This window comes from Scyliorhinus torazame, chromosome 15 (assembly GCF_047496885.1).
Source record: "Scyliorhinus torazame isolate Kashiwa2021f chromosome 15, sScyTor2.1, whole genome shotgun sequence".
NCBI lineage: Eukaryota > Metazoa > Chordata > Chondrichthyes > Carcharhiniformes > Scyliorhinidae > Scyliorhinus > Scyliorhinus torazame.
Window position 1 is genome coordinate 145,126,240 of NC_092721.1, and position 27,911 is coordinate 145,154,150.

The 27,911-nt window shown below is 46.8% G+C and overlaps 1 protein-coding gene across 2 annotated transcripts in view; it reads right to left on the minus strand.

The window, feature by feature from the left end:
• The window catches only part of sacs (sacsin molecular chaperone), a 155,715-nt gene that overhangs the window by 74,018 nt on the left and 53,786 nt on the right, over positions 1–27,911 (minus strand). For both annotated transcript variants that reach the window (XM_072476859.1, XM_072476858.1), the window contains exons 3-6: positions 20,185–20,335; positions 11,132–11,222; positions 9,205–9,290; positions 2,984–3,095 (exon numbers count right to left, since the gene is read on the minus strand). In XM_072476859.1, the coding sequence (XP_072332960.1) occupies positions 2,984–3,095; positions 9,205–9,290; positions 11,132–11,222; positions 20,185–20,335 (440 nt within the window). The remainder of the gene's footprint in view (positions 1–2,983; positions 3,096–9,204; positions 9,291–11,131; positions 11,223–20,184; positions 20,336–27,911) is intronic.

Here is a 27,911-nt window from a genome sequence, read left to right on the forward strand (position 1 = left end):
CAAAATACTCAGTCGGCCTCGGTCCTTCAACTCCTTCAGGCAGCCCCACAATCCTCAAATTCTGACGCCTGGATCGGTTTTCCAGGTCTTCCATTTTTCCTCGCAGATCCTTGTTAATCTCCATCACCTTCCGCATCTCCTTCCCCATCGAGGTAAGTTGATCACCGTACTGCAATAATGTCTCCTCCACTTCCTTGAGCACCTCCCCTTGCTCTCGCACCTCCGCCACTGCGCTCACCACTGCCGTCGTCACCGGGGAAATCGCCTCCTCCACCAGCACACTCCCTCATCGCCTTCCTCATTGTCACCATGTATTTTGTAAACTGCCTTTCGAATTCCGCAGCCATTACCTTAGTTATTTCTTCAGCCATAAGCAATGCGGCCTCCCCTGGTGCTCCAGCCTCCATTTTCCTTGGTGACCTTTCCACTCCCCGACAGACCTTCAGCTGTTTTTTTATGGCCATTTTTTTGCTCACCCTCGACATTTTCCTTTACTGTGCCTCCTCTGTTCCTTCTCCCTGCTTTTGCCGCCTCAGTGGACCCTGGGACCGGGCTTAAAGCCCCGAAAATGCCGTTCCCGAACAGGAGCCCTCCATTGTGCGGCTGCCTCCCGCCCGCCGTCACCGGAAGTCGTTGCTTGCCATTTCAATACAAGACCCTGTTCCCATGCCCATATGTCTGTCCTTGGCCTGCTGCAATGTTCCAACATAAACTGGAGGAACAGCATGTCATCTTCCGGTTAGGCACACTGCAGCCTTCCGGTCTCAACATCGAATTCAACAACTTCAGATGTTCAGCTCTACCCCACCTCGACCCATTTGTTTTCATTCCATTTCATTTTAACTGTCTTTTACCTTTTATTTTTTTCTTTATATATATATTTTTCACCCCACTATTTCCCCCTATCTAATCCATTACCTTTTTCCCCCCTTTGCTTTCCCTCCCCCCCCCCCCCCCCCCACTTTTTCTCATTTTCCCTCTTTTTCACCTATGTTCCCCCTCCCCCCACATCTACATCTGTCGCAGCTTACCCTTTGATTTTAGTTTCTCTGTCATTTGGCCTTTTACACCATTTTTCTTTCTGCGGACTGCCATTAGCACCCTCTTCCCTTGGTTTCTGTGGCTATGACTCAGCTTTCATTCCCTCACCCTACAGTATAACAATCCCCCACTTTCTCTGTCTTTTAGCTTTGACAAAGGGTCATCTGGACTCAAAACATTAGCTCTTTTCTCTCCTTACAGGTACTGCCAGACCTGCTGAGATTTTCCAGTATAAGTTACAGTTCAGATAACCAGGGAATTGGGATGAAAGAGTGTTTAAGACCAACTGGAGTTAAGAGAACAGAGACCAATGTAATGTACAGAATAATTCAAGGAATGGTAATCAAAGCATTTTGAGTTAAAGAGACTAAAGTAACTAGATTTAAAGTGACACAGCAGATTTCAGAGGTCGACAAAACATTTGATGTAATTTTAATATAGTCTGCGAATTAAGAGTTAAAGCAATTGCGAGCAGTTTGCACAGCAGTCAAGACAAAGAAGGGATTGGTGTAAAATTTTGGACTAGATTTGCTGGGGCAGGTGGAGCAGATGCTTTGTTTAAAAAAGTGTAATTTGGAAAACCTGGCCTGGATTTCAGAATGTAAACCACCAAGGGAAATCAATATAATTATGAGATCAGATTTTAAAAGGTGTTTGTAGGAGCAGGGTTTGGAAACTCTCAGGTAACAATCGTCTGAGGGGATTCTGAGGAGACATCCACAAAGATTCAGGGTTGATAGAAATCAGCTTTTCTGGTTAGCTATAGATGAGATAGATAAAAGGTTTACTTGAGAAATCATTAAGAGTAATTGACTAAATCATATAATCATGAGAGTGGGGAAAGCTGACTAGCTGGGAACTAATCAGATAAGACTCAAAATTTTCACATTTTGCAAGTTGCTTGAGACTGGCCAGAATCCAAAGCCAGTGACAAAAGACTCCATTGTATGCAGATGCTTCCCAGATGTGGACATGTCCGTTTCCATGATAACAATCAGTCAGGGTCATAATGACTTTTCGAAAACTGTGTTAATCTAACTAATGTTAGAGGCATAATTGGCAAGCCAGGGTATGGAAAATTCCACAAAACATTTATCTCTTAAATTGACAGGCAGTTTGGTCGAATTGAGTGAATTATAAATTAGTTGAAGCCAATCACAACGGTAAAGAAGGCAAAACTTTAAGATAATGATCTTCTTCAAAAACACTTGTCAGGATGGAAAAATCCATTCCGGAATCAATCTAACTTCTTTCTGAAACCTATGTCTTTACTGCTTGCCTTTGCTAAATCGCCATTTTTCTTTTGTTTAAATCAATCGGTAATTTTGTACTGTATTATGATTTGAAGAATTACCATGATTTGTATTTTAAACTCAACCACTGTATTCGCTAAAGACAATCAATCTGACCCAAGTTTGTGTTGTAACCAAAAGTTTACCAGTGGACACTAAAAGCTGACAATAAAGTTCAACAAAACTTTGCCAAAAAACACAGCCTGAATTTCTGTGGCACTGCCAGGAAACACATGGTTAAACGCGCTCGCTCTAGGACTTTGTTCCCAATCGGGTTGAATCGAGCTCAAGTGTGAGTATCGTCTTTGAATGGCATCCTTTCACAAAACCTCATTCTCCTGTCTAACTTAGAAAGATGGTAAATAGGACGAAGTTGCAAATGTTAGCATAGAACGGAGCAGTTAGAATTGGTATAAGAGGCCAATATTTTTACAGTGTCAGTCCGGCCAACAATCCTAACAATGCATTTTAAATGATTCAGGCCTCAATCTTTCTGGAGTGATTACCTAAAATAAATCCAAAACATTCCGATTAAAACCTAAAACAATGTGAAGAGATTATTGTCATACTATTCTCCCAATGACATCACAGACATCTACAGTAAGAGATTGTAATTTGGAGCTATCACTGCTATTGTGGGGATCTCTTACCTTGATATTCCTGTAGCGTCTCTGACCAAAGTGAGTCTGTTCCATATTCTGTCTCATCGTATAGAAACTTTACTTCAGTAGCTCCAGCATCTTCAGCATTTTGTATCAACTCCTACAAACATAGAATTAAGTGGGAATGTACTTGGTTATTTTTAAAGAACTCCTCAGCTGTTATAAACTTCCATAATGGCCCCAGGGATCTTTAAAATACAGGATCTTCAACCTCACCAGCCATTTTGATGAAGCTAATACTGCCCATTATATCAATGTCAGGCCCAATGAAGAGGGGAAAGAAGGGAAGGATGTGGGAGAAAAGAAAAAGGAAGAAGGCAAAAGAAACTGCAAGAAAGAGAGATACTCAAACAGAGGAAACAAGAACAGAAATAAAAGAAAATGTTTTGCAAAAGAGTGAGCAAAAAAGATCAGAAATATCATTGGATCACCCAGTTTCCAACCAAAACACTGGTGTATCATTTTAGATTTCTATGTGCCATGCATTTCCAGTAATTTCAGATTTTATTCCAACCGACCCGATTAGAGCTGTGGCATTTCACCGAATTCATGTCTGTTTACGGGTCAAATAGCAGCTACAAGTCTCTTCAGAACTCAAATGTGAAATTAATAAACTAGTTCAACTGAATCTACATGAGAACTTGTGATTCAGAATCATTACAGGCAGAAGGGGCCATTCAGCACATCTAGTCCACATTGACCCTCTGAAGGGGAACCTTACCTAGGTCCAGACAACGCCCTATCCCCGTAACCCCACCTAACCTTTGGACACCAAAGGGCAATTTAACATGGCCAACCCACCTAAACTGTGGATTGTGGGAGGAAACCGGAGCACCTGGAGCAAACCCACACAGACAAAAGGAGAAAGTGCAAACTCCACACCGACAAGCACCAAAGGCCAGAATTGAAACCGGGTCCCTGGCGTTGTGAGGCACTGACCACTGTGCCACCGTGCCATAACTTTATAAATCAGAAATGAACAGAGGTTCTGACAACAACGAGTGTTATACAAAATTTGGTGAAATCAATGGGCTGGATATTTTAGTGTGAAGATAGTGTGAGGGAACCATGGTTGACAAGAGAGGTTGAATGTCTTGTTAAGAGGAAAAAGGAGACTTATGTAAGGCTGAGGAAACAAGGTTCAGACAGGGCGTTGGAGGGACACAAGATAGCCAGGAGGGAACTGAAGAAAGGGATTAGGAGAGCTAAGAGAGGGAATGAACAATCTTTGGCGGGTAGGATCAAGGAAAACCCCAAGGCCTTTTACACATATGTGAGAAATATGAGAATGACTAGAGCGAGGGTAGGTCCGATCAAGGACAGTAGCGGGAGATTGTGTATTGAGTCTCAAGAGATAGGAGAGGTCTTGAACGAGCACTTTTCTTCTGTATTTACAAATGAGAGGGGCGATATTGTTGGAGAGGACAGTGTGAAGGAGTCTGGTAAGCTCGAGGAGATACTTGTTAGGAAGGAAGATGTGTTGGGTATTTTGAAAAACTTGAGGATAGACAAGTCCCCCGGGCCTGACGGGATATATCCAAGGATTCTATGGGGAGCAAGAGATGAAATTTCAGAGCCGTTGGCAATGATCTTTTCGTCCTCACTGTCAACAGGGGTGGTACCAGGGGATTGGAGAGTGGCGAATGTCGTGCCCCTGTTCAAAAAAGGGAATAGGGATAACCCTGGGAATTACAGGCCAGTTAGTCTTACTTCGGTGGTAGGCAAAGTCATGGAAAGGGTACTGAAGGATAGGATTTCTGAGCATCTGGAAAGACACTGTTTGATTAGGGACAGTCAGCACGGATTTGTGAGAGGTAGGTCTTGCCTTACAAGTCTTATTGAATTCTTTGAGGAGGTGACCAAGCATGTGGATGAAGGTAAAGCAGTGGATGCAGTGTACATGGATTTTAGTAAGGCATTTGATAAGGTTCCCCATGGTAGGCTTCTGCAGAAAGTAAGGAGGCATGGGATAGTGGGAAATTTGGCCAGTTGGATAACGAACTGGCTAACCGATAGAAGTCTGAGAGTGGTGGTGGATGGCAAATATTCAGCCTGGATCCCAGTTACCAGTGGCGTACCGCAGGGATCAGTTCTAGGTCCTCTGCTGTTTGTGATTTTCATTCATGACTTGGATGAGGGAGTTGAAGGGTGGGTCAGTAAATTTGCAGACGATACGAAGATTGGTGGAGTTGTGGATAGTGAGGAGGGCTGTTGTCGGCTGCAAAGAGACATAGATAGGATGCAGAGCTGGGCTGAGAAGTGGCAGGTGGAGTTTAACCCTGAAAAGTGTGAGGTTGTCCATTTTGGAAGGACAAATATGAATGCGGAATACAGGGTTAACGGTAGAGTTCTTGGCAATGTGGAGGAACAGAGAGATCTTGGGGTCTATGTTCATAGATCTTTGAAAGTTGCCACTCAAGTGGATAGAGCTGTGAAGAAGGCCTATGGTGTGCTAGCGTTCATTAACAGAGGGATTGAATTTAAGAGCCGTTAGGTGATGATGCAGCTGTACAAAACTTTGGTAAGGCCACATTTGGAGTACTGTGTACAGTTCTGGTCGCCTCATTTTAGGAAGAATGTGGGAGCTTTGGAAAAGGTGCAAAGGAGATTTACCAGGATGTTGCCTGGAATGGAGAGTAGGTCTTACGAGGAAAAGTTGAGGGTGCTAGGCCTTTTCTCATTAGAACGGAGAAGGATGAGGGGCGACTTGATAGAGGTTTAGAAGATGATCAGGGGAATAGATAGAGTAGACAGTCAGAGACTTTTTCCCCGGGTGGAACAAACCATTACAAGGGGACATAAATTTAAGGTGAATGGTGGAAGATATAGGGGGGGATGTCAGAGGTAGGTTCTTTACCCAGAGAGTAGTGGGGGCATGGAATGCACTGCCTGTGGAAGTAGTTGAGTCGGAAACATTAGGGACCTTCAAGCAGCTATTGGATAGGTACATGGATTACGGTAAAATTATATAGTGTAGATTTATTTGTTCTTAAGGGCAGCACAGTAGCATTGTGGATAGCACAATTGCTCACAGCTCCAGGGTCCCAGGTTCGATTCCGGCTTGGGTCACTGTCTGTGCGGAGTCTGCACATCCTCCCAGTGTCTGCGTGGGTTTCCTCCGGGTGCTCCGGTTTCCTCCCACAGTCCAAAGATGTGCAGATTAGGTGGATTGGACATGATAAATTGCCCTTAGTGTCCAAAATTGCCCTTAGTGTTGGGTGGAGGTGTTGACTTTGGGTAGGGTGCTCTTTCCAAGAGCCGGTGCAGACTCAATGGGCCGAATAGCCTCCTTCTGCACTGTAAATGCAATGATAATCTATGATTAATCTAGGACAAAGGTTCGGCACAACATCGTGGGCCGAAGGGCCTGTTCTGTGCTGTATTTTTCTATGTTCTATGAGTTTTTTTTGGGGGGGGGTGGGAGGTTTGAAAAAGGAGGTTGGGCAGCAGAAGAAATGTGGTTTCAGGCGAACTGATGTTAAAACAGGCTGCCCCGTTGCTCTGGACGGCTTTCAGTTAAGTGGGAATGACACTTCCATCCCTCAGTCCCAGCAGCATCAGAACCAGTAATGGGTGCTGCGGGGACTGCAAGCAGTCCCAAAGAGAAAATCATGGATACTGGACCTCGGGGCATATCCAGGGTCCATGGCTGGGGAGGGATCGGATACCCAAGGGGGCAGGGAGTATTTTTGTGGCCATGTGGGAAGTGACAAGAGGGAGAATAACATCTTTTGGGGGGGGTGGGGGGTGGGGGGGGGGGGGGGGGGGAGGGGGGGGGGGGTGCGCCTCCCTCCTTCGGTTAAAAAAATGTTTATCCATTCTCACCTGCCTGCCCACCTCAACTGCATTTTCATATTTAGGTCAATTAGCTTGTCAATTGACCATTAATTATTTTTCTATGAATGGCAGGAGGCTGCCTACGATTTTATGGACAAGGTGTCAGGGATGGGCAGAAAGACAATGAGCTAGCTACCTGTCGTTCATTTTATTAATTTATGGGATGTGGATGTTGCTGGCTGGGCCAGCATTTATTGGCCATCCCAGAGGGCAATTTAGATCTGGGATGGTCATATATAGGCCAGAACCAGGTAAGGATGATAGATTTCTTTCCGTAAAGGGCATTAGTATGCCAGATGGGTTTTGACAACAATGGTTTCATGGTCGTCATTGAACTTCTAATTCCAGATCTTCATTAAATTCAAATTTCACCATCTGCCATGGTGGATTCTTACCCAGGTCCCCAGAGCATTACTTTGGGTCTCTGGATTACTAGTCCAGTGATAAAGCACCACTGCCTCCCCTAATATTTTACAGGCCACACCAATGAAAACAGGCCTAATGAGGAAGCTACAGAATCCAGCTCAATGTCTTATTTCTGAAGGAACATAAATTTTAATAGATCTTGAGTTTATTATCCACTGAAGGTACTTCAGCGGGCTTCAAAATTTTCACAGTTTTGTAACCGTGTAACAAGATGTCCGACTGGCCCAATAATCAATTTAGAAGATGCTGCAACGGGAAACACTCTTCATCCCATCCTAATCACAATTGCTTTTAGCCAAATTCTTGCACTGTCAGGTAATTCCCTTCTTAATTCCCGAATGAAAGAGATTAGTTACGCTTTAAATTACAGTTACCGAAAAGTTGATTTCAGTTCTTTTCTCCTGGTTCAGTAAAGAAATTGTCTTTCACTTGCCAATCCATTTGAAGATTTAAAAATTATTGGGCAAAATTCAACTAAATGGGAATACAGTCCCACAGCGAATGCGTTTAGCCGCATGTTTCCCGGTGAGAAACACAAAGCTGTCAAATGTCACTTGGGTTCAGCACGGGGCCTCATTGGGGAACACGCGGTTGAGGGAGGCCTCACATAGCCCCATTTTCTGCACTGAGAAGCTCCACTCGCCGGACCTCCTCAGTGTGGCGAGAGATTGGGACGCCATCTCTGGAACACCTGATGCGACCTCCAACCCATCTCCCCAAGCCCCAATTGATTATGAGGGCCTCCGCAGGCCCCCACCATAACCTCCCCATCACCCTCACAGGGCATCCCAGACCAATCGCCATTAAGTGAAGAATGCCAGCTTGGCACCTTGGCAGTGCCAACCTGGTTCCTTGGCAGTGCCCCTGTCTGCTGACAGTGTTGCCTGGGTACCTTGGAAGTGCCAGGCCGCACTGCCAGAGTGCTAGACTAGCAGTGTCAGGGTTTCCAGATGGCACCAGCAGTGCCAGGGTACCGCCTAGCCCAGGTGGCAAGCTAGGCGGTACCCTGGCCCTGGGAGCTTCTGATCCACTGGGCAATTCCCACGAGTGCCGGTCCATCTGGTCCCCGTTTGTGGAGAGCAGTACTGAATGGCGCTCGGCCAAGGTCTCAGAGGCAAAGGGGTTAGATCCCAATGCCTCAGGTGCCTCGCGAAACTGCAGATAAATTGAGACTAGCTGTCTTGCTCTCGTATGCAGATTTGTAAAAAAACTGCATTAGATTTTGCATGGAGTTGCGACTGAGTAGATCCTGGTAGTGGGGACTCCTGGCTTCTATCGACCACGTGTGCTGTGGTGCGCTGATTTTCAGGCGCAGCATGGCCATTCGATTGCGGCCATTGTGTAAGTTCTCTGCTCAGTCCTCTTCCTCATCCCTTCACCAGAATAACACGTAGATCAGCCTCTCATACCTCCTTATATTCTTGTTGCTATTCATTCAATCTTTTCCAGTGTTTCCAAAACATTTGCAATGTCCCAAGCACAAGTACCCAATATCAATTTGATCAACATTATACTTCTGGTTTGGTTAATTATACAGTGCCCTAGCTGACAGTTACATTAGCTTAGTATTTAGCAGTTTATTGGAGTACTTTAACATGGTGGCAGAGATTTGATTTCATCGAACTGCCAAGTCTCTCACAGAAAAAATATTTTCAAAGTGTGGAACGTATATTTCTCTTCTCTATGAATATTTAATCTCTCCACTTACTAAGATTAAATCAATCTGAGCCCTGCAAAGACTTGGGAGAAAGTAAAGGACTAAAGGTTAATGTTCTTGTTCTCCCTTCTTTGAGGTCTTCCCACTAATTCCCTCGCATGCTACCATTCTAAGAGGTACACTAAGCCACCAATACTGATTGCTAGGTAGAAGCAAGGAAAAAGCTGAAACAGTGAAGAGCCCAACACTGCACTTTTAATTACCTCGAACAAACCCAAAAGATGCTCACCTTAAGAATCTGCCCTCCCTCTGGATACCTGTTCAGAATATCCTTTAGGAAATCTACAAGTGGTGGTGTTGTTTGTCCAAATTTTCCTGTTAAAGGCAAATGTTGGATTCAGCATATTGAATTACAGAACAAAATTGTGTTAGTGTTTGGCCCTATCACATTTTAAAAATTGAACAAAGACTTACTGCTGCATAAATGAAGTTTAATGGTTAGTCGCTGGATAAAAGCAAATTACTGCGGATGCTGGAATCTGAAACGAAAGAGAAAATGCTGGAAAATCTCAGCAGGTCTGGCAGCATCTGTAGGGAGAGAAAAGAGTTAACGTTTCAAGTCCGATGACTCTTTGTCAAAGCTAACAGACAGAGAATGTGGGAAATATTTATACTGTGGAGTGAGAATGAAAGATGAATCATATCCACAGAAACCCAGGGAAACCGGGTGCTAATGGCCACAGAAACCAAGGGGAAAGAGTGCTGATGGCAGTCCCCAGAGAGAACAAAAGGTGCGAACAGCTAAACAGCAGGAAAACTAAAACCAGAGGATGCACTGTAGATGTGGGAGGGAGGGGGGGGTGGGGAAGGGGGAAGCAAAGAGGAGAAAGGTTAAGAGAAGGTGGATAAGAATGGGGGGGGGGGGGGGGTTAAATATATATTAAGGAAGAAAGAAGGTTAAAAGACAATTAAAATGAAATGGGATGAAAACAAATGGGTGTAACACCTTTTGTGTAACACCTGCACCTTTACCTCTTCCATGCTTAACATCCCAGGCCCAAAACACTCATTCCAGGTCAAGCAGCATTTCACTTGCACCTCTTTCAATTTGGTCTTCTGCATTCGCTCCTCCCAATGTGGTCTCCTCTATATCGGAGAGACCAAGCGCAGACTGGGTGATCGCTTTGCTGAGCATCTTCGGTCTGTGCGCATTCAGGACCCTGATCTTCCCGTTGCTTGCCATTTGAACAAAAGACCCTGCTCCTATGCCCACATGTCTGTTCTTGGCCTGCTGCAATGTTCCAGTGAAGCTCAACGCAAACTGGAGGAATAACATCTCAACTTCCGGTTAGGCACGCTATAGCCTTCCGGCCTGAACATCGAATTCAACAGCTTCAGATGATCAGCTCTACCCCACCTCGGCCCATTTGTTTCCATCCCATTTTATTTTAACTGCCTTTTACCATTTCTTTCTTTCCTAACATATATTTAACTCCCCCCCCCCCCCCCCCCCCCCCAATCCTACTTACCTTTCCTTAAACGTTTTCCTCTTTGCTTCACCCTTCCCCTCCCCCCACATCTATAGTTCACCCTCTGATGTTAGTTTCTATGCTGTTTGGCCTTTCACATCTTTTGTTCTCTCTGGGGACTGCCATCAGCACTCTTTCCCCTTGGTTTCTGTGGCTATTAGCACCCAGTTTCCCTGGGTTTCTGTGGCTATGACTCATCTTTCATTCTCACTCCACAGTATAAATATTTCCCACTTTCTCTGTCTGTTAACTTTGACAAAGAGTCATCAGACTCAAAACGTTAGCTCTTTTCTCTCCCTACAGATGCTGCCAGACCTGCTGAGATTTTCCAGCATTTTCTCTTTCGTTTTATGGTTCGTCATTTGGTGACAAGATGGGAATTTTAATGCTCCCTGATCAGCAGTTAAGATAGACTGATTCCAAAACTATTAAGGGCAAAAACTTCTATTAAAACTTTTGATCTAACCATCCTTGCATTTCAGGATAGTGAGAGGATTTGCTGATTTAATATCATTGCATAGTGATCCTACCACTGCACCCAAGATCGATTGTAAATGGTCACAGATCTGCAACAGTAAATTTACAATTATTTTGTTGCAGAACAGATTTACTTTCATTGAAGTTACTAGAGTCACCCTTGCTTACACTAATGAGGATCTAACTTACACTAATAAGTCAATTGATTACCTCCTCCCTTAAGTCCTCTTGCTTGCAGAGTGAAGTTAACCTCATGGGTTGCAGATTGTAACAAGCTCCCAATCTGTGCTGAGTCATACAACTAATGGAGAGAACAGGATAAAATGCCAGTGATCCAGCGCTTGAACCAATTCATTAAAATGCAACAGTATGGGCAAAATAAATGCCCGTGTAAACCTTGATTATTCTATCAAATTTCCTGATGCTTACAACTGCAGCAGCGATTCACATTGACATGAATACAGTCTGAAACAGAAATAGGAACTCCGTTATATTAGGATATAATAACACTCCAGACTAGCTTCCCTCCAATTAAGGGCATTACCATTAATGCTTTTATTTAACTATTTAATTTGACAATCTCAACTGGAACTACTTGGCAACATTTGAAAATGAATGGTTTGAGGATTGCTCCTAAATCAATAATGATTTGAAATTGCAAAGCCTTGGCGGAGAAAGGGAAAGAGACAAAATATATACTTAGCAATGAGATGAGATTCAAAACCTCACTTAAATTACCCCAAATCTGGGACTTGAACTAAATCAGGCCGTTGAATGTGACTTTGAAATCAACTGGCAGTTGAGTCTGCTCAAGACTGCAAATAAATTCTTCCCATCACACAAAATTTGGACACTATTTTACACATTAGGAGAACTACAGTCAGATGTATCTTTAAGATAATTAAGAAAGCTAGATGAATTGGCAAAATCCTTAGTGGGGGACACTATCGTTGTAGAAAAGAGAAATTATGCAAAGGAAGTCAATAGGTAGTGTGTAGATGATGCAAGCTTAGCAGCCAAATATCATTACCTTGAAGGAGAAAGGAAACCAAGGAAGCAGAAAAGAAGCAAGCTCGTCAGTAAAGATCAGTAAATCGAAAGATTTCTTTTGACTTTAAAGCAGTAAGAATACAAGAAAGGGGAGGAAAATTCAGAAAACCAATAGCCATGATAATATTGATAAAATGAAGAGGGAAAAGGTTAGCAGCACTAAAATGGGCAAAGGTGGGGAAATGGGAGAACGATGAGCTTTGTATTATAAAGTCTATGGAGGTCAACAAGGGTTTCAGAAATTAGTATATAATGTAAGAGGAATTTGGCGACTTTATCAATCAGTTTTTGATCACATTGATAAATGCAACAGCCTTATCTGAAAGATATTCGGATAATTTCAACCTTGACTGCGTATTATTGAAGAGAAATTAACATGCACCTGAAATATTCTTTCACGGATTCTGGAATGGTTAGGGTGATGAAATTATTACCTTGATACAGATACGTGCTATTTTGAGGTTGAAATTAAGGGATAAGATTAGGAGCAAAGTGAAGGAATCTTTACTCCGCATGTCACCATGCTATTGCTCATTGGTGATGATCTTTCAGGAATCACTGGAGGCAGGAAGGGTCCCAGAGAACTGGAAAGTGGCTAATGTAACACCACTGTTTAAGAAGGGAGGGAGGCAGAAGAAGGAAAATTATAGGCCGGTTAACCGGAGTTCGGTCATTGGTAAAATTTTAGAGTCTGTTATTAAAGATGAGATCACGGAGTACTTGGAAGGGCATGATAAAATATGACTGAGTGAGCATGGCTTTGTCAAAGAGAGGTCATATCTGACAAATCTGTTGGAGTCCTTTGAGGAGGTAACAAGGAAGTTAGACAAAGGAGAACCAGTGGACGGGATTTATTTAGATTTCCAGAAGGCCTTTGACAAGGTGCTGCATAGGAGACTGTTAAATAAGTTAAAAGCCCATGGTGTTAAGGGTAAGATCCTGGCATGGATAGAGGATTGGCTGACTGGCAGAAGGCAGAGAGTGGGGATAAAGGGGTCTTTTTCAAGATGGCACTCGGTGACTAGTGATGTACCTCAGGCGTCTGTGCTGGGACCACAACTTTTCACAATTTTGTAAGGGACACGAAGAATCCAGCACGAGTTTAAGGATACAAAGTAATAACATATATATATATAGCAGCAGCAGCAGCAACTTCCCTTGCTGCACACTCCTTCCTGCTGGTTCCTAAACAAGCCAGCTTTATTTATACTTGGAGTTTACTAATGGTTTCTCCGCCCCCCTCATTGGGGAAGCTCATACTCCCACAGGATTGTGGGATTGTCATTAGTCCCCAGCCAATGGTAAGCAGGCAGGATATAACATCCCTCCCCCCCAAAGTCCAAGGAATCCACCGAAGACCCTGGCGAAGGAGGGCATCGGACTCGTTTTGCTGCAGGCCGGACACCATTTGCACGCGGCGCTGAATCAGGCGGCGTGTAACGGGACGGAGACCGGCGCTTCCGTGATGAACGGCGTAACGGTTGTACATCCACGGCCCGTGGACCCGAGGATTCCCCCTCTGATGCGTCCTGTGTCTCCATCTCGGAGTCAGAGTCTGCTGCCTCCGTCATGTCAGCGTCTCTATCTCCATTCAGTTCTGTAACGACCTGCGCAGGCTTTGAGTGAGGCACCAGTGGAAGATTGTGAGGACTACCTTCCCCTGTCTCTGGTCTCTGCGGCTGTAGAAATGAGCTCCGGGGGCGGGGAATCTTTTGAGGGGATAGTCTTCTGGACCGAACGTGGTCTACATGTTTGCGTTGGAGACGACCCTGGGCTTGCACCTGGTAAGATATAGGGCCCGTTTGGTGAAAGATTACGCCAGGAACCCACTGGGCACCACCAGCAAAATTCCGAACGAACACTGGGTCACCGGGCGCAAACTGCCGAATCGGCCGATGCCGAGAAAATCCCTGTCCCTGCCGTTCTTGTGTGCGGCGTACTTTTGCACCAATGTCCGGGAAAACCATACGAAGGCGGGTGCGAAGTCTCCGGCCCATTCGGAGTTCTGCGGGAGCTACCCCAGTCACTGCATGGGGGGTGGTCCTATACGTAAACAAAAAGCGAGCCAGTCTCGTGTCCATTGATCCGGAAGACTGCTTCTTTAGGCCTCTTTTGAATGTCTGCACTGCGCGCTCTGCTAACCCATTTGAAGCCGGGTGGTATGGGGCAATGCGGATATGGCGGATGCCGTTCATCTTCATGAACCTCGCAAACTCCTCACTCATGAATGGAGTGCCGTTATCCGTGACCAGCTCCTCGGGGAGGCCATGCGTGCTAAAAGACAAACGCATCTTTTCAATTGTTGCGCAGGACGTTGTCCCCTGCATCTTATGCACCTCTAGCCATTTAGACTGGGCGTCGATTAATAGAAGGAACGTGGATCCTTGAAAAGGGCCTGCGAAATCTGCATGCAAGCGTGCCCAAGGCCGCCCTGGCCATTCCCAGTGATGTAGGGGCGCGGCCAGCGGAAGCTTCTGATGCTCCTGGCAAATGGAGCAGTTTTGGGCCACCTTCTCAATGTCGGTGTCGAGGCCTGGCCACCAGACATAACTCCGGGCCAACATTTTCATTCAGGTCACACCTGGATGCCCATTGTGCAAGTCTCTTAGTATCAGCTCCTGTCCTTTTTCCGGGACAATCACACGCGTCCCCCACAAGAGGATGCCGTCTTCCACGCTGAATTCTGACAGCTTGGAGGAAAATGCCCGCAACTCGCCTGGGAGCTGTCTATGCTGCCCACCATACAGGACTATGTGCCGAACCTTTGACAGGACTGGCTCCGTCTGGGTCCACTCACGGATCTGTGATGCCTCGACAGGCAAGGTGTCCATAAAATTTAGGGTTGCAACCACCTCACCGGTCGTGGGGGTCGACATGGGGCCGGTCGATAAAGGCAATCGGCTCAGTGCGTCGGCATTTGCTATCTGCGTTCCTGGTTTGTGCTCCAGAGAATACTCGTATGCAGCAAGCAACAAAGCCCAGCGCTGGATCCGTGCAGAAGCAATGGGAGGTATTGGCTTATCCTCTCTGAAAAGTCCCAGCAGAGGCTTATGATCAGTCACGATAGTGAAATGGCGGCCATACACGTACTGGTGGAAGCGTTTCACCGCAAAAACCACTGCCAGGCCCTCCTTCTCGATCTGCGCGTACTTTTTCTCCGCTGCAGTCAATGTGCAGGAGGCGAAAGCTATCGGTCGCTCGGCCCCGTTCTCCATCTTGTGGGACAGGACGGCCCCAATACCATACGGGGATGCATCACATGTGACGAGCAAAGGCTTTCCAGGATCATAGTGGGTTAGTAACCCAGACGACGACAATTGTTGCTTTACCCGCCGGAAAGGGGTTTCTTGCGGCTGACCCCAAACCCAGGTGTGATTTTTCTTTAGCAGAAGGTGCAACGGGGCCAGCGTAGTTGCCAGATTGGGGAGGAACTGCCCGTAGTAGTTTACGAGACCGAGAAAAGAACGAAGATGCGAAGTGTCAGTCGGGGCGGGGGCCTGTTGAATCGCACGCACCTTCTCTGCGACGGGGTGCAAACCTTCGCAGTCCACCTGCTAACCCAGGTAGACTACTTCCTTTGCGTGAAATACGCACTTTGTGCGACGTAAACGGACTCCAGACTCCGAAAAGCGTCTAAGGACAGCCTCCAGATTTTCCAAATGTTCCTGCTCCGACGTCCCTGTAATCAAAACGTCATCTAAGTAGACAGTAACACGTGGTAAACCTCTCAAAATGCCCTCCAAAACACGTTGAAAAATAGCACAGGCAGAGGATACTCCAAAGGGCAACCGTGTATATTCATACAGGCCCCGGTGTGTATTAATCGTTACATATGGTCGGGAGGCAGGGTCCAGCTCCAACTGCAGGTAGGCGCGACTCATATCTAATTTTGTGAACGAGAGTCCACCGGCAAGCTTCGCGTAGAGATCCTCTATGCGAGGCATTGGATATCGGTCGAGTCGGGAAGCCGTATTCACTGTAAGTTTATAGTCGCCACACAAGCGAACTGTGGCATCTGGCTTCATTACAGGTACAATTGGTGCTGCCCAGTCAGCAAAACGGACGGGCCTGATAATACCCAAACGAGTGAGCTCCCCTTCTACCTTCTCGAGCAAGGCGCAAGGCACCGGGCGCGCCCGGAAATAGCGCGGCGTGGCTCCTGGTTCGACTTGGATACGGGCTACGGCCCCTTTTATTTTCCCCAAGCCAGGCTGGAATACATCTTGGTATCGTCCTAGCACCTCAGTCAACCCTTCAGAAACTGTTTGGAGGATGTGCTGCCATTGCAACCGCAAATGGCGCAACCAGTCCCGACCCAACAGGCTGGGCCCATGGCCGCGCATCACGATAAGTGGGAAACGCCCCTCCTGGCGTCCATAAACAACAGGGGTCATTGTAATTCCTGCAATGTCCAGTGGTTCCCCCGTGTAGGTGGCCAACCTGGCCTGTGAGTCGGTTAATGTAAGGGTCTGTATACCCTGCTTGATGCGGTCGGATGTCCTCTGGGCGATCACGGAGACCGCTGCGCCAGTGTCCAACTCCATCTCAAGCGGGTGACCATTGACCCGTACTGGCACCTTAATGGGGGCCACACGGGGAGCTGTCACACAATGCAGCTGCAGGCAGTCTTCCTCCGTCTCCACGTCCTCAGGAGTAGTCGCCGCAGGTTCATCCACATGGAAGGTACGGCCCCTGGGCTGGTCCCAGTTTCGGTCGGAACGACGGCGCCTCTGGCGCCCTCAGGACCGGCGTCCGCGACGGGGTCGGGGCCTACAAGTTTGACACGGACATGGCTTCTCATCCATTGGTTCTGGAGAAGGCTCCCTTCGGGGAGGAATGTCCGATGGCCACTGGCGTCGGTCCGGACGTCGCCTCGCCCAAAGTACCGCAGGAGCGCGGGGGGACATTTTCGGACGGAAGGGGTTGCGCCCCAAGGCATGCACTTTCATTCCTTGTAGCTCCTGCACTCCTCGTTCTGCGCTCTCTCGGGACAATACTATTTGAATGGCCTGTTGAAAAGTCAATGTTGGCTCAGCTAACAACTTTCTCTGGGTGGCCGCATTGTTAATACCGCAAACCAAACGGTCGCGTAACATATCTGACAAGGTCTCACCATAGTCACAGTACTCCGCAATCCTGCGTAGCCTGAATAGAAAGTCGGCAAGGGATTCTCCAGGGGTCCTCTCAGCGGTATTAAACCGGTAATGCTGGACTATCGTGGACAGGGTTGGGTTAAAATGTTGCCCCACTATATTCACAAGGTCATCAAACGTTTTGGTGTCCGGCGCAGCTGGGTACGTAAGGCTCCTAATCAGCCCGAACATATGAGGGCCGCAGGCGGTGAGCAATACGACCACCTGGCGCTCGTTTTCGGTGATATTGTTTGCCCGGAAATAGTAACGCATCCGTTGTGCATACTGGTTCCAGCTTAGCATCAAAAACATCCAAACGTCCGTACAGAGGCATGGTATGATAGAAAACAACTTCCAACCTGTATCCAACAAAAATCCAGGGAGGTGGCTTCAGCAGTGTAGACAGCTATTCACTTTAACCCTCGTCGCCAGTTTTGTAAGGGACACGAAGAATCCAGCACGAGTTTAAGGATACAAAGTAATAACATGTATTTACAATAATATATATATATATATATATATATATATATATATAACAGCAGCAGCAACTTCCCTCATTGGGGAAGCTCATACTCCCACAGGATTCTGGGATTGTCATAAGTCCCCAGCCAATGGTAAGCAGGCAGGTTATAACACACAATATACGTTAATGATCTGGAAGAAGGAACTGAAGGCACTGTTGCTAAGTTTGCAGATGCTACAAAGATCTGTAGAGGGACAGGTAGTATTGAGGAAGCATGGGGGCTGCAGAAGGATTTGGACAAGCTAGGAGAGTGGGCAATGAAGTGGTAAATTAAATACAATGTGAGAAAGTGTGAGGTTATGCACTTTGGAAAGAGGAATTTAGGCATAGACTATTTTCTAAATGGGGAAATGTTTAGGAAATCAGAAGTACAAAGGGACTTGGGAGTCCTTGTTCACGATTCTCTTAAGGTTAACGTGCAGGTTCAGTCGGCAGTTAAGAAGGCAAATGCAATGTTAGCATTCATGTCAAGAGGGCTAGAATACAAGACCAGGGATGTATTTCTGAGGCTGTATAAGTCTCTGGTCAGAACACATTTGGAGTATTGTGAGCAGTTTTAGGCCCCGTATATAAGGAAGGATGTGCTGGCCTTGGAAAGGGTCCAGAGGAGGTTAACAAGAATGATCCCTGGAATGAAGAACATGTCGTATGAGGAACGGTTGAGGACGCTGGGTCTGTATTCGTTGGAGTTTAGAAGGATGACAGGGGATCTTATAGAACCAGAGGACGATCCTTTAAAACAGAGATGAGGTGGAATTTCTTCAGCCAGAGGGTGGTGAATCTGTGGAACTCTTTGCCGCAGAAGGCTGTGGAGGCCAAATCGCTGAGTGTCTTTAAGACAGAGATAGTTAGGTTCTTGATTAATAAGAGGATCAGGGGTTATGGGGAGAAGGAAGGAGAATGGGGATGAGAAAATATTAGCCATGATTGAATAGCGGAGCAGATTCAATGGGCCGAGTGGCCTAATTCTACTCTTATGTCTTCTGGTCTTATGGGATCCAAAACCAAGGGCTGGATTCTCCGGTTGCCGACGTCGAAATCACGCTCGACGACGGGCCGGAGAATCCAAAATCCCAACAGAATGGGGGCGGCGCCACGTCCGCGATGCTGTGCCCTCTCCAAAGTGGCATACTCTGCGCCACAAATCCACGGCCTCAGGCCCGACCACCCCGATGCTCCGCCCCTGACCAACCGAGTTCCCGACGGCGTGGGACACGTATGGTCTCATCCGTCGGAAACTCGGCGTGGCGGCTGAGGACTCAGTCCAGCGCCGCCACAGTCGGGGGAGGGCAAATCCACGGGCAGGGGTGGACATATTTGAGGCTGGGAGCACTCTGGTGGGGCGGTCCAGGGTGCGCGAGACGGACGAAGGGGGGGGGGGGGGGCGGGAGGGGGACTATTTCACGGGCCGGGTCCACCTGCGGCACCCGCCATGAAGCATGGCCCGGCCGCTGCAGGCCGCCGCCGTGCGCATGCGCGGCCACGGACCCGGCAATTCTCCAAGCCGTATCGGCAGCTAGAGCCGGGTACTCTACGCTACCTTCCTGCTAGCCCCCAGCAAAACAGGGAATTGGTGGCCATATTGCGCCAATTCTCCTGTCATAAAACACCACCAAAGAAATAGTCTCCAAATCGGAGAATCCAGCCCCATATTTATAGAATTCTCCACAGCCACCAAACAGAGTGATTAGCCTCATCGCTGTTGAGTTGGAGAAAATTCAGATAGAGCTAGGTGCCAAAAACTGGCTTCATGTCCATAGATGGTGTCAGCAAGGGACAACATTGAACTGAGGATAGACATAGAATTTACAATGCAGGAGGCCATTTGGCCTATCGAATTGGCACCGGCCCTTGGAAAGAGCACCTCACTTAAGCCCGCACTGCCAACCTATCCCCGTTACCCAGCAACCCCACTTAATCTTTTTAGACACCAAGGGCAATTTAGCACAGCCAATCCACCTAACCTGCACATCTTTGGACTGTGGGAGGAAACCGGAGCACCCGGAGGAAACTCACGCAAACACGGGGAGAATGTGCAGACTCCGCACAGACAGTGCAGAATCGAAACTGGGACCCTGGAGCTGTAAAGCAACTGTGCTAACCACTGTGCTGCCGTGCTGCCTCAGGATCAGAAGCTTTCCAATGATAAAACTTTTATCAACATCCAAGGTGATCATGCAGAAATGTTTTTAAAGTGTGCCGGAAACATTGGAAAGATAGGAATGGAACCAAGCGAAGGCAGTGCACTAAGGTGGGCCATAAAAAGGTAGAGGAGATTTTTCCTATATAATGATTGCTAAAACAAGCAGAGCTATTGTGTGCTCTGGCAGTGAAATAAAGTCTAAATATCAGACACATGCTTCATCAACTGAGCAGAGAATGCTTTCACTATTGATCTTATTGTAAAAACAAACATTTTTGTGGAGGGTTTGGCCCTGCATGGCCAGATTTTACCAATCGGTGTAGGAAAAAGATTTGTTTTCCTTTAAGCCTTCATAGACAATTGAACAAGTCACATTGCTGCACCACTACCACATCCAGTTCAAAGTCAAGGTTACCTCTTTTCCATTGTACAGTAAGCGCTGCTCCGAAACAGGGAAATCTGTTTCCACATAGATTAACTCCTTGATATCTTGAACGGATGTCGAAGGGATAACCTCATACAGTCTCCTCCCAATATATTCATGTAGAACAGCTACCTTTGACACCCTTTGAATAAAAAAATACAAAAAATGCTTCCAGTATATGAAACATACAGTGAAAAAAAAGTTACTGTTTCTACAAGCAGCCTTCCAAAATGATCACATCAGAAGTTAACTTTAGAGACATGAAAACTTCAGAGACATGAAAACATCAGCTTTACTGAATGCTTTACTGACTAATTTTACACACAGTGGGACCAATCAGTGTGTGTCTGCACCATGATATACTGGTGTATATGATGACAGCACTGACATTCTTTTCTTTTACCCACAGCTAGGCCTGCATTTTTGTCATTTGGACAGATAGCAGGAGTCGGGAAAAGTGCTTTCAAATGCTGGATTCCAGGGGACTGGGGGGCGGGGGGGATTCAGGCAGAGTCAGGCCAGATTACCTGAAAAAGAGGTCGGAGGCAGCCAGATTCACAGGCAGGCTGGTTAAGATGCCCACCTTGTTGCTATGGCTCTTCATCCTAGTGAAAAAATTAAACAGAAAGCCTCTCTAGGCCCTCCTCTCCCCCTATCCAGTTCCATTCCCAATCCATGCTATCTCATGCTCCATATGCCCCCCTTGGTCCCTTGTGCCCCCATGCCAAACTTTGGCACTTCCATGTCCACTGACTCACTATACACTCGATAGAACCAATGAATAATTTGTGACAATAGGATGTGTAAAAGCATACATAATGAGGCTCGACTGTGAGCCCAGAAATCCATTACTCTGTTGAAACACCCGAGCCCTAGAGAACACGCTGCATGATAGGTCTGGTTCTCTGATCTCTGCTGTCAATTTGGCAATGTTTTTTTATAAACCGTCAAAAGGTTTCAAGGGCTTGCAGTTTCTGCTATTAATACTTTAAATGATCTGATTGACCATTTGATCTGGGAGGCAGTGAAATTACTTGTTTTACATAGTGGAAAGTAAATAATTAATTACTTTTTAAAAAGCTATTTTCTTTTACACATCACATTGTCACTATTGAGGTTTGCTGGTTCTATGCAAAAAATGGGCATGGAGGTACTGTAGCTTGGTACCAAGGGTATGAGGGGCCTTGGGGGTTGGGTGGAGAGGCATAGTTTGACGTATGATGAGCCATGAAGGATGAATTAAGTGCATAATTGGCCAAGGGGCATGAGGAGCAATGGGTGCAGATGAGTTGGGGGGGGGAGACATATTTTGGAATGGGAGGGCATGTGGATGATCTTTCGAACTCACCTTTCAAAAAGTCCCCACATGCAGACTATTGTTCATGGCATGTCTGAGGTGCCATGAACCATGACTCTTTTAAAGTCTGTCCTGACTCCATGAAAACTGTGGAGGATTGGGATATGCCTATCTCAGCAATGGAGCCGGCCAGGTCAGGAATGCTTGTCCGAGCTTTTGACCAGAAACAGCTCACACCCTTTAAAGGCATTCCTGAAAATCAGACAGCGCAGGAATGGGGTCAGGAATCCCAGAATCGGGACCCACCTGCAATTTTTAAAGGGTACCCGAGTATACGGACTTGGTGAAAATTCCAGCCAATAGTGTATAAAATATTTGTAATCAAATGGAAGCAATTCATTTTCACAACACCGAATGGGCAATTTGAGTTTCCAAATAGCTTATTTGTCGGACTAATTACTGAAAAGTATACTGACATTATTTTTTTTTTAAGTTGCTTCTTGCCTCCCACCTACTCGTGTTTTATTTTCTTGCTTTGTACCCATTTTTCTCCCCCGCTTCATTTAATTATTTATCATCAAATAGCGAGAGCACCGGAGGCCAAGTTGCAGGACTTCTCATATTTTCACTTCAAACTAATTCATGGGTCTGGCTGCATATTTTTTTTTAAAACTGGGTCGCACATTGTCAAATTACTCAAGCTGCTGGTCATTATACATTATGCTGCACCTACTGAATTCTGAACATGTCCGCAATATAATACAACAGATGCATTCATTTGGAGATTTGGAAACGCCAGTTCAGTCATTTCAAGAAGAGTCTTTAAATACTTTAGAGAATAGGCAGTCAACACAAGTGCTATCAACACGAAGTTGGCGCAACAAAAAAAACAACTAATTTTAGATCAGTGCCCATTGAATACAACAGACCTTGAGGCCATCTTGAACCCAGTGATGTGCCACAGCCATCATGCAAATGGCCATATCCTAAGGATCATCAGACCAAATACAGATGTTCTTTTAATAAATGTGAACAACACTGATATTTGGCAGCACTACAAACAGATTCCATAATGGAAAATGAGCATAGATATTTAATTCACAGCCCATTCATTTTACAAGAGGTATCAAACTGGTTAACTTGCCAAGCAGTTTTGGTGCATCATTGCCCTTTCCTGCACATCAGTGGATGTTTTAGCAATTACCGAGTACAATATTTTCATTGGGAAAAGCTCTCATCTGAAGAACAACAGAATTCAAGTCAGCGTTGCAAACCCACTGGTATGGCCTGGCTCAAATTCATTACCATTTCAGATTTGGAATTGTGTCGCTGCCTGCAGCAGGCTGAGCGTGTATGTAATGAGTGTGTGCATCATCAGGAAAGTGAGCACGAGTGACTCGGGTGCAATTTACGTCGAGATTTTTCAGCCCCACCGTGGCAGGTTTTAAATCCCTGACGATTCTGACGTGACCGGAAGATCCCACCCGTGAGAAGAACTGGAAAATCCTGCCCTTAAATAGCAGGGACTAAAACACTAGACCCACAAACAAGGTGATGGCGAGGCTTTGGGCAGCCAGGTGAGCCACCTACTACAAATTATCCAAGTCTGACCTGATTTCAAAACCAGGGCACTTATGTGCCTGGTCCAGTTCAGCATTAGTCAATGGTCAGCTCCAGGATATTGGTGACAGAGAACTCAGTAACTCTAATGCCATAGTCAAGGGAGGTAGTGACACACTCTATTGCTAAAAACTGATCATTGCCTAATACTCGAGTGGCACAAAAATGACTGGCCATTTATCAGCTGAATCCTGGACATTGTCCAGATCTTGCTGCTCGCGAGCATGGACTGTATCATTACCCAAAATGAAGCTTCACACTGTGTAATCAAGTGTGAACATCCTCATTCCTGACCTGATGATGGAAAAAAGGTCAGCTGAAGATGGTTGAGCCTGGGAACTGCCTTGAGAAACTTCTGCACCAATGTTCTGGAGTTGAGATGATTGGCCTCCAACAAACACAACCAACTTCCTTTGTGTTCGGTGACTCCAACCAGTAAAGTTTTCTCCTGCCACAACCCCACCCCCACCCCGCCTATTGATTTCAGCTTAACTCGAGCTTCTTAGGGCCACATGTGGTCAAAGTGTCAATCACACAACACTCACCTCATCCCTCAAAATCAACTTCTGTTCACATTTGGACAAGACTGCAATGAGATGTGGAACTGAACGTTTCTGATGAAACCCAAATCGAGCATTCGTGAAAAGGTTATTACAAAGTGCTACTTCATGGCAATGCTGATGACCCTGTTGATCACTTTACTTTTCATTGGGAGTAGGCTAATATGGAGGGAACTGCAGTGTTGGAATAATCCTGCTTTGTGTGGGCAGGATAACATACATGGTGAATTTTCCATATTGTCACGTAATTGAATTGAAACAGCTTAGCCAGATGCATGGTTCGTTCTGGAGCACGGTCCACAGTACCACAGCTGGGATGCTGCCAGTGGTCTTTACTAGTCAGTGCATGCAGGAAATCTGCAGGATCGCAGTGAACCAGTTATCAGGGTCACCTTGTTTTTTCTTTCACTTTCCTAACTCATGCAATATCTTCCAGCAGAGAGGATTTGCAGTCCACCAACTCCTAAACTACTATGAAAATTGTTAGAAGAGGGGTGGCCAAACCACGGCTCGCCCGCTTGTGGCTCTTTTACAGATAAAAGTCCATTTTACAGAAAATTACTGATAAAAGTCAGCAGTTGTGATGGCAGGACTAGTCTGAATAATTCTAAAGAATTAGGGTGGGAGCGGCATCGGCCGGCCATGCGGGGCCGCCACATCCACCGGCCTGACTCTAATCTGATTGGTGATTGGGGGCTAAATGGCGAGGGATGGCACACAGTAATAAAATTGTTTCTGTAAAGTTTGACCGTGTTTTGCAGCTCTCGGCTGTCTGGATGAGGCTCTAATGTTCAGAAAGTTTAGGTTGTAAGAAGGCAGAACAGTACGTAGCGGGGGGATAGGTGGGGGGGAGTCGGGGATGCCCCAATTATGGAGAGTTGTCCAGGCAAGCATGCTGAATCCAGCAGTGAAAAGGCGCATTCTTCCTGGATCCCATTGTCCCTTGCATGGGTTTAGCTGCCAGTTTTCTGCGGCTCAGGAAACCCGGCCATCACAGATAAATATCAAATCTTGAATATCAATGAGTTTCATATTCTCAGTATAATATTTAAAGTACCAGTCTATAACACTGGAGTACGCTAGCCTCCTGCCCATCTTTGCGTCTCTGTTAAAACACAGACATGAGGAGCGGGATCTCTCCCCCCACCCCCCCCCCCCCCCCCCCCCACTCACACACACACACACACACAATGGGGTTCTCCGTTTCCACATCCAGCCAATGGGGTTTTCCATTGTGGCAGCCCACGCCATCGGGAAACCCGTGGGCGTGGGTATGCTGCTGGCAAAGCAGAGCATCCCGCCGACGGAGAATCCTGCAGGAGAAGATTCCGGTGGTGGCCATGAGCTGATCGGTTGCACACAAGGTGGCTCCTACTTGGGAGGCTCAGGTTTTGGCCCTTTCGACCAAGTTAATGGGAGTTCTGGTGGGGAAAAGTGCAAAGCAGGTGGAGTGTGTAAGTGTCTCCTCCAATGTGGAATTCGACAGGTTACCACACCCAATTTAAATCAAATAAAACCTCCACTCAAGAGGCAGATGACCCATGTGGCGCAGCAACAGAAAGTATGGCAGAGCTTGCCATGTCGGCACCATCTGCCCACTGCCTATGGATCAGTAGATGGATTCATCAAAGGAGGATTTAAGAAACATCGACAGGAGATGCAGAAAGACCTGTACAAGGCAATCAAGGGAGCAGTAGCTCCTTTTCCCAGGACTTTGCAACAGGTGGAGCAGCGTATGGAGTCGGAGGGAGTGACAATCGGAAAGATGGCCAGGGCAGTGACCAGATCGTGGCTTTGGAGGCAGTGGTGGCAATGCTGAGAGAGGCCCATAAATTGTTGAAGGCAAGAGGGGATGACTCGGACCAGCGTCAAAATTTATGAATAGTCGGATTGCCGGGGGGGGGGGGGGGGGGGGGGGGGGGGAGGAGGGTATGAGTGCCATCGACTACGACTACGTGGCAAAGATGTTTGGGAAGCTGGTCAGGGAGGGGTTCTTGGAAGAGCTCCAAGAGGTAGGTCGGGCCGACCAGTCACTGTGTCAGAGGCCGAGAGCTGGAGAACCGCTGAGGGTATTGGATCATCTGGATGCACAAGTTCCAGGAGAAGGAACGAATTGCGAGGTGTGCGAAGTCCACATGGGACTGTGGCAGGGAGGGAAATAGGATACGGATCTAACAGAACATTGGATCCAAGGGGTGAGCGGGCTTTAATAAGGCCAATGTGGTGCAAGGTCCGATTTGGGATGTTGTACCCGGCTAAACTGTGGGTTAATGATAAGTGAAATGAAAATGAAATGAAAATCGCTTATTGTCACAAGTAGGCTTCAAATGAAGTTACTGTGGTCGCCACATTCCGGCGCCTGTTCGCGGAGGCTGGTACGGGAATTAAACCGTGCTGCTGGCCTGCCTTGGTCTGCTTTAAAAGCCAGCTCTTTAGCCCTGTGCTAAACCAGCCCCAAACATACAAGGGCAAAGAACATTATCTGAACATGCCAGAGGAGACAAATTACTTTGTCAAAAACATTTTCAAAAATACACAATCCCTCCATTAGTGGACCCCCAAATCATGCTTCCTGACTGTTATAACCCAATCTCGGGTTCAGGACCATAAAATTTCCCATCACCTCCATTGGGGTTATAACACTCAGGAAACATGATTTGGGGGGCGGAAACGTTATTGCTGCCTGTGTTGGCCTTTTTGTTATGGTCGATGGTGAGATGGCTCCGAGACCTGGGTTCGTTCTCCTGATGGACATGGAGGGAAAGAGAGCTTCAATGGGAGGGGGACCTGGACTGATTCTTTTTAAGGACTGGTGGGGGGGGACTTGGGGGAGGGGGGAACTTTGGGCATGTGGGTGGGACCCTTTGTGTAGATCTCCAGGTTGGGGTTGCCACGCTAGCAGGGATGTTAATAAACGGAAGCAGTGTGGGAGAGGGGGTTGCACAGGGTAGCTAGGGATTGGGGGGGGGGGGGGGGGGGGCAGTGTGGTTAGGTAGGGTGGAGGGTTTGAGGGGGTTGGGGAGGGGAATGTGCTGGTGACGCGGGTATTTTTTGTGGCTAGGCATAGATGGGAATGGAGTGGTTCGCCATTTTGGGTGATTCTGAACTAGAGAGAGGCCTGGAGTTAGTGGGATTTTCGTGTTAGATTGGGATGGCGGACCTTAATAGCTTGGGGGGGGGGGGTGCGATCTTCCTGAAGGAAACACAGTTGAGGGTAAAGGTTCAGACGAGGTTAAGAAGGAGATGGATTGGACAGACATTCCAAGCAGGGTTTTATTCAAAGTCGAGGGGGGTTGCAATTGTGTTTAACAAGAGGGTGGGACGCCGGTTGTATTGGTTAATAATTATGCACCAAATTTGGACAGTATGGACTTTATTAAGAAGGCACTGGGGGCCAGCGTGGACGTTGGATCTCATTAATTGACCATGGTGGAGGGGGCTTGGAAACAGCCACAGCTCAGCATTCCCTGTGGAGATTAGATTTGGCCCTCCTAGCGGACAAGAAGTTCTGTGAGAAGGTAGCCTTGATGTTAGAGGGCTACATGGAGTTTAATCAGAACACAGAGGCTTCACCCTCCACATTTTGGAAAGCGTTGAAGGCAGTGATTAGGGGGAGGTGATATCTTACAAGGCCCACAGGAATAAGGTTGAGAGGGCAGAGACGCAGAGGTTGGTTGTGGCCATTGTGGAAGTGGACTGGCGGAATTCAGCAGCCCCTAGAGAGCTATCAGCAGAAAGAAAGAGGCAGCAGGTGGAGCTCGATCTGGTATCCACAGGGAAGGCAGTGGGCCAGCTCCGTCATGCAAGTTGTCGGAGTATGGGGAGAAGGCAAACCACCTGTTAGCCCATCAGTTGAGATGGTAGGAGCCCACATGGGAGATAGTACAGTTTAGGGATTGGGGGGGGTGGGGAGTTGCTGGTGACCACCCCGGAAAAGTTAACAGGGCATTTGAGGCATTTTATATGGGGCTGTATAGGTCTGAGCCCCGGACGGAGGTTACGGTAATGGAGCACTCACTAGATAGTTAGAATTCCCGGTTGAGGGGGGGAAGGGACGGCGACTGAAAGAGATAACGGAGTGCATTGGGCTGATGCAATTGAAAAAGGCACCAGAAAGCCGGAAAGTGCTGCCACCGCATCCCCTGGGGATGTATAATGATTTGTGAGCATGGGAGAATTGTCGGCCACGTTGACGCAGGCATCCATCTCCTTGATTCAAAAGAAGGAGAAGGAATCGGTGG